Source organism: Drosophila ananassae, chromosome 2R (genome assembly GCF_017639315.1).
Source record: "Drosophila ananassae strain 14024-0371.13 chromosome 2R, ASM1763931v2, whole genome shotgun sequence".
Lineage (NCBI taxonomy): Eukaryota > Metazoa > Arthropoda > Insecta > Diptera > Drosophilidae > Drosophila > Drosophila ananassae.
Window position 1 is genome coordinate 433453 of NC_057928.1, and position 16638 is coordinate 450090.

The window sequence follows — 16638 nt, forward strand, 5'->3', positions numbered from 1 at the left end:
TGGTGTTGTCCTTCTTTAGCACACAGTGATGTGGCAGAAAATATTTGCAGTCTCGATGCAACTCCGGCGGAACCAGGGACATATGACCTAGGTAAAGATACTCCTTTATGAAGGCCGAATACTGTGAGCAGTTCGGGCTTATGAGACAGTTTCCTCTCTAACGTTTGGAAGCGACGTAGAGCCTGTGAGTACGAATCACCCAATAAACCGGAGTTGTGTTTAATTGGTACCCTGACTGTATAGGCACCACCTTCTAACCGCACGAAGTTTTTAGTAAAGTGACTCTTGCAATCCAGTTCCTCCTTTGACGCCTTCACAATCGGATCGGTGCAGGTTTCCACTTCCCAGAACTGTCGAAGAAGTTGATCGAGCCGCTCATCTAAAGGCCCCTTTGGGCAGATCAGTCCCGACTGCTCAGCAGCCATGAGAACCTTGCCATTGTCAGGACCTCCGCCTCCACAAACAACCCAACCGAGCCGAGTTTTTTGGATTGAGGGCAAACCAGGAGACAAATAAATTTGCCCGACACAAAGCAGCTCGTAAAATAATCCAGCTCCAATTAGCAAGTCAACTCGCTGCGGCTGGTGAAAATGAGGATCTGCTAGCTTTACATTGGCAGGAATTTTCCAAGAGCTGACGTCTAATGCAAAATTGGGCTAAAGGTCAATGATGTTGGAGGCTACGATCGCAGTTACTTGCGCCGAGTAGTCAGAGCATTGGTATTGCAAGCTAACTTGCACAGAAAACCCATCAGTGGAAAACCCTGCGTCACCTATGCTGGATACAGAAACCGGAGACCTTATCTTCCGCAGCTGCAGCTGGTTCGCCAGCCTTGAGGTGACTAGATGGACCTGCGAACCAGAATCGAGCAGCGCTCGGCAGGGCAGTAGAGCTCCGGAGCGGTTCCTGACCAAAATATTGGCAGTGGCTAGCAGCACCACATCGCCAAAACGATCCTTGGCTACAAGAGAATTGACAGGAGCGGACGCTGACCGAAAAACAGCGTCGCTAGATGGAGAAACCTCGGGAGAGGAGTGTTGGCCTTGAGCTAGCGAATTTCCACCAAAATGCAGCAAACTATGATGCCTGCGTCCACAAGCACGACAGCTTGAGGAATTGCAATGCAGAGATAGGTGCCCAGCTCCAAGGCACTTCCGGCATAAATCCAATCGCATAACTTCGCCTAAACGATCCTCAGGAGACACGCTTAAAAATCTTGGGCAGGAGTTTATTATATAAGAATGGCCATCACAAATCATCCATGCGGACGAATTGGTTATCACAAATGCAGAGTTACCTGGATGAAAGGATCTACGTCGGCCAACCACAAGGTTTGGTGCATACGCTGTCGTCGGCAAATCCATGCTCTCCAAAGTCCGGCATCTCTGCTCAATAAAACTGGCGATGGACTCCCACGTTGGAATGGAATCCAAGGAATCCGAGTCAGCTTGCATTTCCTTCCACTTAGACTGCGTGGCATCATCAACCTTCTGCAACAGCACTTGGATAATGATGCAGCTAGCAATTTGCTTTGTCGTTCCCATGCTTGCCAGGGCTCGCATATGCGAATTAAATTTGTCCGAAAGCTCGCGAAGCCTCGTCGCCGATGCGGACTCTACGGCCCTCAGATTCATTATCTTGTTAACATGAGCTTGAAAAATGAGCCTGCGATTACTAAACCTTTTGTTTAGCAGCTCCAATGCGACGTCATCATTTTTGTCCGTGAGCTCTAACGATCGAACAGTCTTCAAGGCAGATTCACGAAGGCAGGACCGCAACCGTTGAAGCTTCTCGACCCGACTGATGAATGGGTTTTTGTCCACCATGGTCGAGAACAGTGACCGTAATTCAAGCCACTCCGCATAACCTCCACTAAAAGTGGGCAGTGGCACTGGCGGCAAAGCCTGAAAGGTTCTGCCAAACGATGGATCGAAATTGGTGGCCGAAGATGCGTTGATCAGCGTCGAACACGCCGGCAACAAACTGGAGCGCATCATAATCTCCTGATACAGGATGAAGCGTGCCTCCCTCGCCGCATCGTTGAAGTTGACGCGCAGCTCGCTCCTGAGTTCTGCAACATCCATCTCGGACAGCTCTTTATGTGTGCTCTTAAATCCGCAACGATTTCCTCCAATTCGCTGAGCCGCACATTTAACATCGCCTCCGGAAATGTCTCCATTGATATTAAGGAGGACAACAATCCTTGAAGATCCTCAAAAAGGACACTTGCACTTTGGCTCAGAATTTTTGGACAATCGACCAAAAAATTTATTTTATTTTGTTTATTTCTTCTATACTTCTATATAACTATAATATATGTATGAGCGATTGTAGCACTCTGCAAACAGCGTATGTATGTATGTCAACAGATGCTAATATTTCGCGCACAAATCACAAACCGAATAATGTTTTTTAATTTTTTTATGTTTATATGTTTTAAGCCGCGCAGCTCAAATTTTCAACGGAAAATAATTTAACAACTTATTTTCCTATGCACAATCACGTCGGGGTTCACCAAATGTTCAGTTACCGAGCGTTTTCGGGAGCTATATTCAATGTTCTAAATCTTGGTTTTAGTAGAAACAAGCACAGTTCAATTTCATACAATTTATTTGAAATGTTTGGGTTTATACAAATGATATATGCATAGATGTGACTGCGAGGAGGTGAAGACCGAATTAGAATAATGATGCGGGAGCGCGGGTCAACGCTTGATGCTGCGGAGCGATCGAGAGAGCCCGGGAGAGAGCGAGACAAACGCTAGTGCATGACGGCAGATGCAGGTGGCCGATCGAATGCACGAGAGCGGGCGATGCGAACATAAATACAAAAGAGAGTGACGTCACGAACTCAATAAATTATTGCCGGCCAAACTTCTTACCGGCGGCTGCTTGACCCGACAGTGGCTAATTGGGGGGCGTAAAAAATAAAATAAATAAAAAAAAGGCGCACTTAAAGTAAAAACTAAAATCCGATATACACATAATAATATCCTTCTCGGGCTTCTCCCGAAGATAGCTGTCCTTTCTTGTTATACCCTTGAAGAGGGTGTTATAATTTTGGTCAAAAGTGTGCAACGCAGTGAAGGAGACATCTCCGACCCTATAAAGTATATATATTCTTGATCAGGATCACCTCCTGAGTCGATATGAGCATGTCCGTCTGTCCGTCTGTCCGTCGGTCCGTCTGTCCGTCTGTCTGTTTCTACGCAAACTAGTCTCTCAGTTTTAGAGCTATCGAGTTGAAACTTTGCACACACCCTTCTTTCTGTTGCAGGCAGTATATAAGTCGGAACGGCCGGGATCGGTCAACTATATCCTATAGCTGCCATATAACTGATTGATCGGAAATGCCATAACTTTGGTGTTTTTTAAGTTGGAAGGTTGAGACTTTCCACACATGTTATATTTGACCAAAATATCTTGTGTACAAAATTTCATAAGGATCGGCCGACTATATCCTTTAGCTGTCATAGAACGATCGAAATTGGCATAACTTTGTTGTTTTTTAAGTTAGAAAGATGGGATTTGGTACAGATTCAATTTTGGGAAACAAAATCTGATTTGTCGAATTTCATAAGGATCGGCCAACTATATCCTAAAGCTGTCATATAACTGATTGATCGGAAATGCTAAAACTTCGTTGTTTTTCAAGTTAGAAGCATGGGAGTTTCAATGGATTCCTCTTTGGGCAAAATAATTCGATATGCCAAATTTCATAAGGATCGGCCGACTATATACGATCCGCTATATATCTAATAATATAAGATGCGTGGCGCCACCTAGCGGACTGCGACTCAACTGCAAGGGTATATCAACTTCGGCTCCGCCCGAAGTTAGCTTTCCTTTCTTGTTTTTTATTATTTTTGCCTCCCACAAGTTCGTTCGCAGAAGGGTTTCTCCAGATGTCCCGAGCAGTCGTTTGGGCAGGCCTTTCTTTTTGGTAGCGGTAACTATTTTTATTTCTGAGTGAGCCGGGGCTTAGAGCCGAATTTAGATTGTGCCTTTATTAAGAATTCCCACCACCAAAAGTATCACTTGAAATAACATGATCCTATAACTAATGCCAAGTGGCCAAAATCTATAACTATAGGAGGCCTATAGCCTAATAGTGTTATTTAAGGTTGGATGGATTTTTAAACATTATGCTAGCTCTGCAAGAGTGCTATGGAAGTGCTCTACTTGACCATTCGAGACACTGTGCAGTGGTGGCGCATTTGAAATGCCAAGTGGTCGGTCAACATGATCGAAATTGTGTGCGAGTTTAACGAAGGTTCGTTGTCGCAATAACTGTCTTCGCCTTCAAGAAGAAATTCATGCAGTAAGGCCGGTTTTAATTCTTCGACTGTTCTGGAAGCAATGGGCTGCACTACAGAAAACTTGGAGAACTTATCTATGCAGGTGAGGAAGTACTTTCTGTCTGTGGAGAAAATGTCAATATGTAACCATTCCCCCACAAGAAAAAGGGATTGGTGTCTTTCCTATCTCGTGTTTACTCCAGTGTCTTTCATATTTGGCTCTGTCGCATGTTTTGCAATTGGTTGCGATTTCGTTAGCCAGTTTAGCCATTTTTGGGAATTAGTACTCGGTGAGTACCTGCTTCACGTTTTCTTGGACTGCTCTATGGGACCTGTTTCGTTCGACCGTGAGGATTTCTCTCCTCTCGTCAACTGCAATAATATGGGGACGACGGTGTCTGCGAGCTCCTCAAGTAATGTCGCTTTGCAGATAAAATCAATTATATGCCGCCTTTTGTTTCCAAAAAGTACGAAACTTCGTTTCTGCGGGAAACGCGCTTCTTCTAGAACGATTTCATTCTGAAAGAAATTTAGCGGTTTGTCAGTCGTTTCGATGGTATGAGTGAGCGCTCACTGTGGATCGTAGCTGCACAGGACTTGACTGCTTGCTCTCCAACTGCATTAAGCTGTTGTCTGGATGTGGCATCAGCAACTAAATTATCTTTTCCGGGTTTATACAAAATTCGCGCGCTGCTTTCGTTGATTCGCCCCTTCCATCTTTTAATCTTTGCGTTAGGATTCGAATCCGACACTGCATAGGTTAAAGGTTGATGGACGGTGTAGATGTTTAGATTCTTCACCGCATATAGGAAATGCCTCAATTTAGCTAATACCCATATAATCGCCAACAGTTCTCTTTCATTGGTGGCGTAGTTAACCTCCCTTTCCTTCAATATCATTGAGATCATTGTAATAGGACGACCTTCTTGGTCAACACTGTCCCAATGCCATAAGCTGAGGCATCTGTCGTTAGATCAAATGCCTTCTTGTAGTCCGGATGTCTGAGCATGACATCCTCAGACGCTTATGTGTTCCGCAAAGTATGAAAAGCTTTTAGCTGCTTTTTAAAAAACTGCACTGGTATATTTCTACTGGTATTTATGCTACTGGTATTTATGCGATCGTATAGACTCGCATAATGACGTCATCCACATAGACATAGCAAAACTTGCCGATTTTCTCTCACAGGATATCATCAATGGTTCTTTTGAAAATGCTGCCCGCATTTTTTAGTCCAAAAGGGAGTCTTCGAAATTCACATTTTCCCCCGTTTACCGAAAAATACGTTTTTTCGCGGTCCTTTTTGGCGAGAATGATTATAGCCGGACTTTAAGTCCAGCGTTGTGAAGTACTTGGCTTTGCCCAGGTTTCCCAATATCATTGAGATGCTTGGCATGGGATACCTGTCGGGCACCGTTCTTTCGTTTAGCTTGCGAAAGTCCATCACTTGTCGCATGCTTCGATTACACACCTCATCGGTTCTAGTCCACAACCCATATTGGGTTGTTATAAGGGAAGACCGATTTCTGAATTATGCCGTTTTTGAGCAGGTCTTAGATTTTCTTATTGACGAAATCCGCTGCTCCCATACGATATGGGTAAAGTTTGGCATAAATAGGGTCTTCGCTCACCATTCTTATGGTAGCTACAACTGAGGTTTTGTAGGGAACGACTTCGTTTGGATCTGCAAAGGATTTTTTCCTATTTTTTAGCATTTCCATTTTAGCAATGCCGTCTTAACTAAAGAGGGTGCGTCTAAGCAGTCTATTTTCGTTAAGTTGACATCAGCGCACTTATGGAATGAAATTTTCTCATCTTCTGTGCCCCATTCGAGGTGGCCAGAAGCTAAGCAAAGGGATGACCCTGCCTATTTTAACAGGTCGAGGTCGATTATCCCATTAAAAGATGACCCGTCCGGTAGTATTAAGAAAGTCGCTTACACCCACCGAAAATATTAATATGGGCACAGAAAAAAGAAAACAAAGACAAAGTCAGCCAGTGGTCGGATTATTTCCACGGAAAACTGTAGGGTCAGCAACAGGAAATAAAAAAAAAATTTTTGTTTGAACGCGGGTTTTACATTACCGTCCGGGCCGGGCAAAGCTATGAACAACAAAATTAAATTAAATATTATATAAGACATGAAAAATAAATCCTGTCTGCTTTTAAGTTGGTGTAAAATAACAAATTTTTTTTTAAATAATTTATTTGTATTTATATATTTATTTATTTTGTATTTTTTTTTTTGTACATCAGATTTAGGCAAAATTTAGCTGCTGCTAACTCTTTTCTACCATATGATTCGCAATCAACTTCTGAACTGGCATCAGATTAAAATCACTTTTTAATGAGTTGTTAAACTCATTCGTTAATTTTTCGTTTTATTTATTTGAATACCCTTGCAGAGGGTATTATAATTTTGGTCAAAAGTGTGCAACGCAGTGAAGGAGACATCTCCGACCCTATGAAGTATATATATTCTTGATCAGGATCACCTCCTGAGTCGATATGAACCGTCTGTCCGTCTGTCTGTCTGTTTCTACGCAAACTAGTCTATCAGTTTTGGAGCTATCGAGTTAAAACTTTGCATAACTGATTGATCGGAAGTGCCATAATTTTGGTGTTTTTTAAGTTAGAGGGTTGGGACTTTCTACGGATTCTATTTTGGGCAATCTTATTTGTTCTGCCAAATTTTATCAGGATCGCCCGACTATATCCTATAGCCGCCATATGACTGAACGATCAGAAATGGCACAACCATTATTGCTAGAGTATATCAACATCGGCTCCGCCCGAAGTTAGCTTAGCTATCGCTTAGGCTTACAAATATAATTTTGTTACAAAAAAAAACACTAAAACTGTGATTTTTTAATTTTTTTTTGCTTTTAAGTTCTTCGACAAAAAAAATTTTCTGGATGAAAAATTCCACATACATTATTTTTGCGGTGTAATTTTTAAAATTAGAATCCTGTATCCTCATATATAAAATTCCTTTTTGGGTGTAGATAAATGTTGGTTGGTAAAATTAATATATTACTGCTTCAGTCGCCGAGTTGCTCTTAGTAGTGTTCCTCAGCTATTTTGTAGAGTTACGAAGATTATGTTGCGGAGTATACTGTCTCCGTTGCCGCTGGCCTAGTGACTCATCCGGCAAATAAAAGATAGATAATTATGACGGCGATTGCCGTTGTCAAATCTTTAAGTTAAATCGCAGAGGTGAGGTGAGTCATGCGGTTAGATCATGGAGCCTGTCGTAGATGTTTGTTGATTCATTAGGTCATGGGTCTTGGCGTACAAGTACTAAGGATCTAGTGGAAACGAAGGAGGATTTGAGCGGCGGGCACAGAGGAAGCAGAGAATTGTGCTGTTCGGCCAGAAGAAGCAGAGCGAATCTCATAAGCAGAGTGAGTCTCAGAAACGAAGCGAATCTTGCCATTCGGCCGCCCGTGCGGCGAGGGGGAGAGGAGGCGGAGAGTTTTGAGCTAGGAGCAGAGTGAGCTCGACTGGAGCGGAAGCAGCGGCAAACAGACAGAGCGTTCGCGTCGCTTTAAGGGGCGCTCCGCAGTGGATTCGGATAGAGTTCGGCCATAACCTCTTGGGAGTCGTCGTGACATAGGCGTCATTCTGAAGAAGAGGAAGCAAAGACGGAGCGCTTGCAGCGCGTTCAAGGAGCGCTCCGTTGTTAAAGGGAGTCACCGTGCAGTAGGCGTCATCCTGTAGGGGAGGAAGCAAGGACGGAGCCCAACAGTGCCAACAGCCCAACGGTGCCGAAGACGAGAAAAAGGAGATAGTGCCCGGAGATATTTGTGCTAGAGCACCGCTGCTGGCGACGTGAGAGACTTATCCCGATATATTTTTCCTTTTTCAGCCTCGAGCACGTGGAAGCGCTTCGACTGCTCGTGAGAAAGTAATATAAGTAATATAAGGAGTAATATGAGTAATATAAGGACTTTCTTTAAAGAATAAAAATTGGAATTATAATGAAGTAAGAAAATATAATTCGCCCCGTTTAATTTGCCACCGCCCTGCCGCTAGCCTATCCCATGGACTCTCTCGAGGACCCCCAAGGGATCCTGGTATCCATCGTTCGGAGGAGATCATGTTTGACCTACGCAGTCCGTGTGGTCACGCACGCATCAATCTTGAAATAATTTGTGATTACCGAGGCAGCATTAGGGAGAGAGAAGGGAATTTTACAAAACCCCCCCATTAGCCAACGAGATCTGGCCGGACACCGCGTGCAACCCTATTTCTCACCCGATGTGCCCAACGATGCCACCTCAGCACTGCAACTATTCGTTACAACCATAAACTTCATACATAATACACCACATCGGGAACCGAACGGCTGAAGGCCCGTCCCCTAAAAGCGGCTACGCTGACTCATTATAAGGCTAACTTATATGTACCTTTGCTAACCAAGTAACGAAGAAAATTAACGAAGAAAAATTTAAACACATAACGTAACTAAACAGTCAACCATGACCTTCGCTAAACCTGAAAAACATTCAGATCATGCAAGATATCTAAAAATTACGTAAATCCGCTTAAACCAAACAGAAACAGATTCAATACCATAATTTAATTTTACAAGCAAAATTTACTTACTTGTTTATATTTTTAGATAGTCGAAGCTTAATTTGTTTTTCCTCAATATACAAATCGCTGTGTGTATGAAGATATATTTTTTTTGAGTCAGTAGTCCATTTTATATACATAAGCACCATTCCATTGAAATCCTTTATGCTTATATTTGTCTCTATGAAAATTTCATAGCTTAAAGGGGTTACATCTTTGGAAATGCGATCTTCTGATTTAACGTTGATTGTGGAGATATCTATATAAGACTCTGCAAATTCCTATGGACAAACATATTTAATTAATGTTCACGATAGCATTAAAGTTGTTTCAATATTAAAATCCAATTCGAAATATGTACTTAAAAATTAATATAATGAATAAGAATATAAATGCTAAATTTTTTTCCATATTCTAATCGTTGGCAAACAACATATTCTTTTTGGATTCGATAGGTCACCAAAGTCCAAATAATTAATGGCTATTATAATACATGGCTTTTAAAATCACCGTTTCACAGCTTTGATGGAAATTTTATGCACTTTCCATCGTGGCACCGCCTGCAAACTGATGTTATTTACACAGATTTAACATTCGTATACTCGCGCAAAAAGGCATAACACATATACTACGGTGTGTCAGACCGAAATTTGATCTCGTCTGTATTATTTAATAATATATTTAACAATATATATAATAATAGTTTTTTTTAAGTGTTTTTGGTTTTTTTTAAGAAGAGGATATAATTTAAAACAAGAAAGGAAAGCTAACTTCGGGCGGAGCCGAAGTTGATATACCCTTGCAGTTCAGTCGCAGTCCGCTAGGTGGCGCCACGCATCTTATATTATTAGATATATAGCAGATCGTATATAGTCGGCCGATCCTTATGAAATTTGGCAAATCAGATTCATTTGTCCAAAATAGAATCTGTACCAAGTCCCATCTTTCTAACTTAAAAAACACCAAAGTTATGCCAATTTCGATCGTTGGATGACAGCTATAAGATATAGTCGGCCGATCCTTATGAAATTTTGTACATAAGATATGTTGGTCAAATATAACATGTGTGGAAAGTCCCAACCCTCTATCTTAAAAAACAACGAAGTTATGGCATTTCCGATCAATCAGTTATATGGCAGCTATAGGATATAGTCGACCGATCCCGGCCGTTCCGAATTATGTACTGCCTGCAAGGAAAAGAAGGATGTGTGCAAAGTTTCAACTCGATAGCTCTAAAACTGAGAGACTAGTTTGCGTAGAAACCGACAGACAGACGGACAGACGGACATGCTCATATCGACTCAGGAGGTGATCCTGATCAAGAATATATATACTTTGTAGGGTCGGAGATGTCTCCTTCACTGCGTTGGACACTTTTGACCAAAATTATAATACCCTCTGCAAGGGTATAAAAAGTTCTCTTTTAGGTAGGTAAGTAAATTAAGTAATACTTTTACTTTATTTGGTAGAAACAGACTCTTGGATAAGCCTCTAACTAAATAGCATCCTCTAAACAGCATAATGTATGGTACTGGCAATTCAAATAACAACATTAAGATTTTTCCTCTTAAAAAAAAAAAAAACTAAAAAAAAATTGTGAAAGTTAAAAAAATAAGGCAATAAATATTAATTATCTATGGTTTCATTGCTGCAACAATCAGAACATACTAGACCGTATACTCGTATCGGTCTCTTGGATCGAAAGCAGTAAAAAGGAACACACGTCTAAACAGCACAAGCGTTTGCGCCGCACTATACAATGGCGAATGACAAGTTACAAAGCTACCAAAAGCTTCAATGTCACAGCGCGAGTATAGGACCATTAAGAACAGCTCCGATTGACTCCGCAAATTATACTGCCATTGTTTGGGGTTTCTCCCAACATTTTAAATATTCTAAATGATATTTATATGAAAATATATAATTACGTTTTTTAATTCCCGATTAAAACAAAAAAAATTAAAATCTTAATTTTAGAATTTGATTATAATCAAAGGGACAGAAACCAGAAATTTTTCATAAAATAATTATAAAATCATTATGACATTCTATTAGAACGAAATACATATTCTAAATCTTTCATCAGCTCAAATAGAGCTTAAATATTCTAAATCTTTCATCAGCTCAAATTTTTTCGCCCAAATTTCATCATCAAATCAATTTTCGAATAAAAGTATTGGAAACAGCCCCAAGCATCTTTAAAAATAGCAACTTAAAAAACCCCAAAGTTGAGCCAATTCCGATCGTTCAGTTATATGACAGCTATAGGATATAGTCGGCTGATTCTTATTAAATTTGGCAAATCGAATTATTTTTCCCAAAATAGAATCTGCACCAAGTCCCATTTTGCTAACTTAAAAAAAAAAACAAAGTTATGTCATTTCCGGATATAGTTGAGCCGTTCCGACTTATACCTGCAAAGAAAAGAAGGATGTGTGCAAATTTTTAATTCGATAGCTTTAAGACTGAGAGACTAGTTTGCGTAGAAACAGACAGACGGACATGATAATTTCGACTCAGGAGGTGATCCTGATCCAGAATATATATATTTTATAAGAATGGAGATGTCTCCTTTACGTCTTCTCTTTGACGTGCCTGATCCGATCGTGCCTCTCTTATACAGAGTTTTTAACAGAACTCTTCTCGCCCTCACTACAGTGGACTAATCTCCTTCAATAATAAGTCTAATGTGCACTGCTAAAAATGCCAGTTTGGAGGATTCAATACCGGTGACTCTTACCTGTCCTGCTGGCTTTGCAATAACTGCTCACATATTAAATATGCTGGTGTTGGACACAATGAACGCATAAGTGATAAGTGAAGCAGGCGAGAAATTCCTTATACCCATATTCCGCAGTCCGCCAAAATCAGTATGGTTCTAGCCCCATAAACCACTCACAGAGTGGTTTATGCCTATACAAAATCCATGCCTATACAAAATTTTTGACAAAATAGTGCCGAAAAGGTGGTGGTGGCTTATTTTAAACAACGACCTCATACACTTCAGCCAATTTGGTTTTAAAAGGGGTGAATTTGTCATGGACAGTCTGCTCTATGTAGACCACTTTACGACCAGATCCTTGGCCCTCAAAAAGCACCTAACTCTCATGTCGTTGGATTTTACCAAAGCTTTTGACAAAATAAGCACCCACTCGGTTTTAGCACAGCTACTCGAGAGGAAACTAGGCCCCCGCATTGTGCTAAAAATTTTATAAAATCATCTGGTATTAGTTTATATAGCGTCACAATAGAGTCAAAAACACTAATAGCTGGGCTTCTTCCAATATACTCATTGGTCCTCTCATGCGAGATAAAGCAATCCTAGAAGCCATAAATATAGGTGTGAAAAATGGAGGTAAATTTGCACCGACTCCTGTCCAGAACCGCTATCACTAACAGTAACAACCATTTCTTCTATGCAACTAGAGTCAGAAACCTACTCACAAAGCTCTATCCAAAAATAACGCTCATATGGATACCTAGTCACATAAACATTCTAGGGAACATTATAGGAAAAAACCTCCAACTGGTATCAAAATCTAACACAACTTGCATCTTCCAACTTTCACCACAATTTTTCTCCTCTTAAAAGGAGGGACCCAATTTCACTAAATATGATGAGCCATTCGGCCATTCGTTCTTAACAAATCCTCACTATATGGACAGAACAAAGAGTAGCATCTTTCCACTATGCCAGAATATGTTAGGCATATTCTGCGCTTCTGTCTAGCAATCGCCAACCAACGATCCTTTTCCTTTAGCGACTTAAACCCTATCCTAGCTCTAGCGAATCCTAACGAAACCCATTCCCAATTAATTTTGAACTTCCTAAAGAAATCTGGTATTTTCTACAAATTTTGATACTATCTGCTTTCATAGAACTTAAGAAAACCTATTAGATATCTTTACAAGATTAACTATAACAAAACCCAACACACAAACAAATATATTAAGCCAACTCGATTCTATAAGATGAGCTGAAGGCCACTAGTCGCTATTGCTCTTCTCCACCGGTTAACTTTTAGTTTTAACTATAAGCTAGCTTTATTTAAAAAAATAATATATATTTTTTATTTTGCTTTATATACTTGTATACATTTTCTTCTTTATATAAATAAATTAAGAATAAATGTGTGATCGTTTTTGCAAATGTTTGACTATATACTATATTTAGAAAACGATTTTAATGTCTTTGAACGGCTACGAATAACGACTGCGACTCCAGGACCTAATTTTACTCCTGCGAGTCGAATGTCGAAGTTAGACGATAGTGGCCGCTTAACGCTCTAACGAACAGTTGTTAGAATACTCAATTAAAAGGTTTTCATGTTCGTTGTCTTAAGAATTGGAGCTATTAACAGAGGTATTAAAACTAACATTTATCACATACATGTGCCTTAGCCACATTTTTGAGCTCCCTGGATATAATAGCTCTATATCAAGGTTAAAAAAAAACATATTATATTAAAGTAACTTAATTCAATATGTGTCATCATTTTTGCAAACATTTGACTAAGCTACACTATATTTAGAATACTATTTTAATATCTTTGAACGAAAATAAAACCAATGAAAATAAAAATAATTTGGGAACAAATCATGTTTACAAGATATCGCAAGATCAAAAGAGGTTTCTGCAAATCACAAAAATTGTTTAATGCGTCTCATTCCCAGCTTTGTAAACGAAATTATTTTATGTCATTTGAACTTTTTAGACAAAAATTATTGTTGAGCTATTAATGGTTTTTAATAGCGGCCAAACGAATTAAATTCCACAGTTCAATTTTCAAGGCAATTTCAATATTTTTATTTCTCGAGGGTTCAACTCTAACCCAACTTGCAGCTGTTCCAATCAATACAATAATACAAGTACCCAAGCTTAGCAATACGAACTTAGCAATACGAACGCACACAAATGCACGATTTGCTGGTGTGCAGCAGCTCTCCAAAAAAAGCTCCCCAAAGCGCATGCGCTACAAATACCAGCAAAGCGCATGCGAACGGGGAGATGTAAACAAAAACCAGAACTGCCGATAACCCGCCGCTGCTACTCAGATTTATAACATATGTGACTTATTTAGCAGCTTCGCCCTTGTCTGCTTGGCTCAACATCCTCCCCCCGTTGAAGGCTGAATCTTCAACCGAATCCTTGACAGGCAGCAGACACAGCCGTGACACCGCACGCTTAGTCACTCCCACCGCTGTTTTGAGAACGGCCACACGGTGCACTCCGTCACGCCCAGGAACCAGCTCCAGTATCCTGGCCAGAGGCCACTTCATTGGGGGTAGATTTTCATCCTTCACCAGGACTATGTCTCCAACAGCAATTACAGGGCCAGGGGTGCGCCATTTGGAACGCTGCTGCAACAGCGTAAGGTACTCCTCCTTCCAACGAGCCCAGAAAACCTGCTGCAGGAAGGAGACTCTCTGCCACCCATCCAGCCGATTAAAGTTTAGCGCAGTAAGGTCCGGCTCGATGAATGTTGAAGGCGGTCCGCCATTTAAAAAATGAGCCGGCGTCAGGACATCTAGATCCGCAGGATTCTCTGAAATCGACACAAGGGGCCGAGAATTAATAATTGAGGCGATGCGGCACAACAAAGTCCTTAATTCTTCAAAGCCAAGAACTGCGGGACCAACTGCACGATAAAGATGGTGCTTAGCCGTTTTCACTGCTGCTTCCCATAGTCCACCAAAATGAGGAGAGCGTGGAGGAATAAATCGCCACTCGATAGACTCAGACAGGCAAAAATCGTGCAGAGAAGCCTGGTGCTCCTGGCTGAGGAATCTTTGCTTCAACTCCATAAGCTCATTCTTGGCACCCACAAAGTTGGTGGCATTATCCGACCATATCTGTCTGGGTTTACGTCGCGTACAAATAAACCGTTGGAGGGCGCTCAGAAACGAAGCGGTGGAAAGGTCCTTAACTAACTCCAAATGGATTGCCTTCGTACTGAAGCAGATGAATACGCTTACATAACATTTAATAGGGCCCTTATTCCGAGTCTCTGCCTTGTAGAAAAACGGTCCGCAAAAATCCACACCAGTGACATCAAAACATTGGAATCCTGCAACTCTCTCGGTCGGAAGATCGGCCATAACATGCTCCAGTAGACGAGGCTTTGCGCGAAAACAACGTACGCATTTGTTCACAACCCTTGAAACGGTCTTCCTCCCCCCAATGGGCCAGTATTGAGAACGGATTTTCGCCACTAGTGCCCGAGGACCAGAATGCAGGTTCTTCTCGTGAAAGTGAGTCACTATGGCCGAAGTGACGGGATGGCCTCTGGGAAGGATGATCGGATGACGTCCGTCAAAATCCAACGCAGAGTTCCGCAATCGCCCGTCAACACGAAGCAAACCATCATTATCCACAAAGGGAGCAAGCGAGGCCAGAGGGTTTGAGGGCGGAACCAATCTGCGTGACTTTAGTAAGCTTATCTCTTCCTTAAACTCGGCAAGCTGGACGGCGCGCAACAGTAGATGGGTTCCTCCTTTGAGATCCTGAACAGAAATCCCTTCGTGACGGATGCGGCGGCAAAACTTGAAGACGTAGGCGAACACTCTCTGTAGGGAGGGAAACGAGTTGGCAAACTTTGACAATGCGGCGATATCCCTGGGTGGAGCCGTAGCCAATAAAGTCCTGGCGCGAAGTTCGATGGCTGCCTTTTCGGCCACAACAGCAATGGGCCAATCATCCTTGGAACCACGAAGAAATGGAGGGCCTTGGGACCAAAGCTGGGAGTTTAATAGCTCAGTGGGAAAAGAACCTCTGGACAGTAGATCGGCTGGGTTGACGGCAGTAGGAACATAAAGCCATTTCATTGCCTTGGTGAGCTCCTGAATGGAAGAAACGCGATTAGAAACAAACACGTTAAATCGAGCAGGTTCATCTTGAATCCAGGATAGGGCAACCAAGGAGTCACACCAACAATAATAATCTCCTTTATATGTCCCAAGATCAGCAACTTCAGCCATTAGTCTTGCTAGCAACTCAGCTCCACATAACTCTAGCTTCGGTATTGTCTGAGTTTTAATGGGTGCCACTCGACTCTTTGAGCATAACAGCCGACAATCAGAACCTGACAATACATACACGCACGCTCCATACGCATCTAAACTAGCGTCGCAAAATCCGTGGACCTCCAGCCTTTCTTGACAGGGAATGACTAACCGAGGAAACTTAATTCGCTGAATTTGGTCAAAACTGGAACAGAACTGTAACCACTCGGAGAGAAGGGATTGAGGAAGGCTTTCATCCCATGACAAATTTTCTCGGCACAGCTTCTGCAACAGGATCTTTGCCCTGGTGACTACAGGACCTACCAAGCCCATTGGGTCATAAAACCGAGCGACGGAAGATAGTATAGATCTCCTGGTGGGTTTGGCGGTGGGCTGAAGAGCTTCAAAGGAAAAAAGCAGCAGGTCAGCTGAAGGATCCCATGCTAATCCAAGAGTCTTTGTGAACGGACTGCCATCGTCAAATTTCAAGTAAGACTCTCTATCACTTTCGGGCACGCCTTCCAAAACCTCTGGGATGTTGGAGCACCATTTCCTTAATTGAAACTGACCCTTGTTCAACAGGCTCGATGTCTGAGCTATTATCTCAAGCGCTTCAGTCTTCGTTGGGGCACCAGATATAAGGTCGTCCACATAAAAATCCTGGAGGACAACACGAGAGCCAACGGGAAAACCGGCACCTTCATCCTTAGCCAGCTGGTGCATTGAGCGAATAGATAAAAAAGACGCTGGCTTTGTGCCAT

The 16638-nt window shown here is 41.8% G+C and overlaps 1 protein-coding gene across 2 annotated transcripts in view; it reads right to left on the minus strand.

The window, feature by feature from the left end:
- The window catches only part of LOC26514684 (glutamyl aminopeptidase), a 414401-nt gene that overhangs the window by 264145 nt on the left and 133618 nt on the right, over positions 1-16638 (minus strand). For both annotated transcript variants that reach the window (XM_044714905.1, XM_044714906.1), the window contains exon 3: positions 8906-9156. In XM_044714905.1, coding sequence (XP_044570840.1) covers positions 8906-9156 — 251 coding nt within the window. The remainder of the gene's footprint in view (positions 1-8905; positions 9157-16638) is intronic.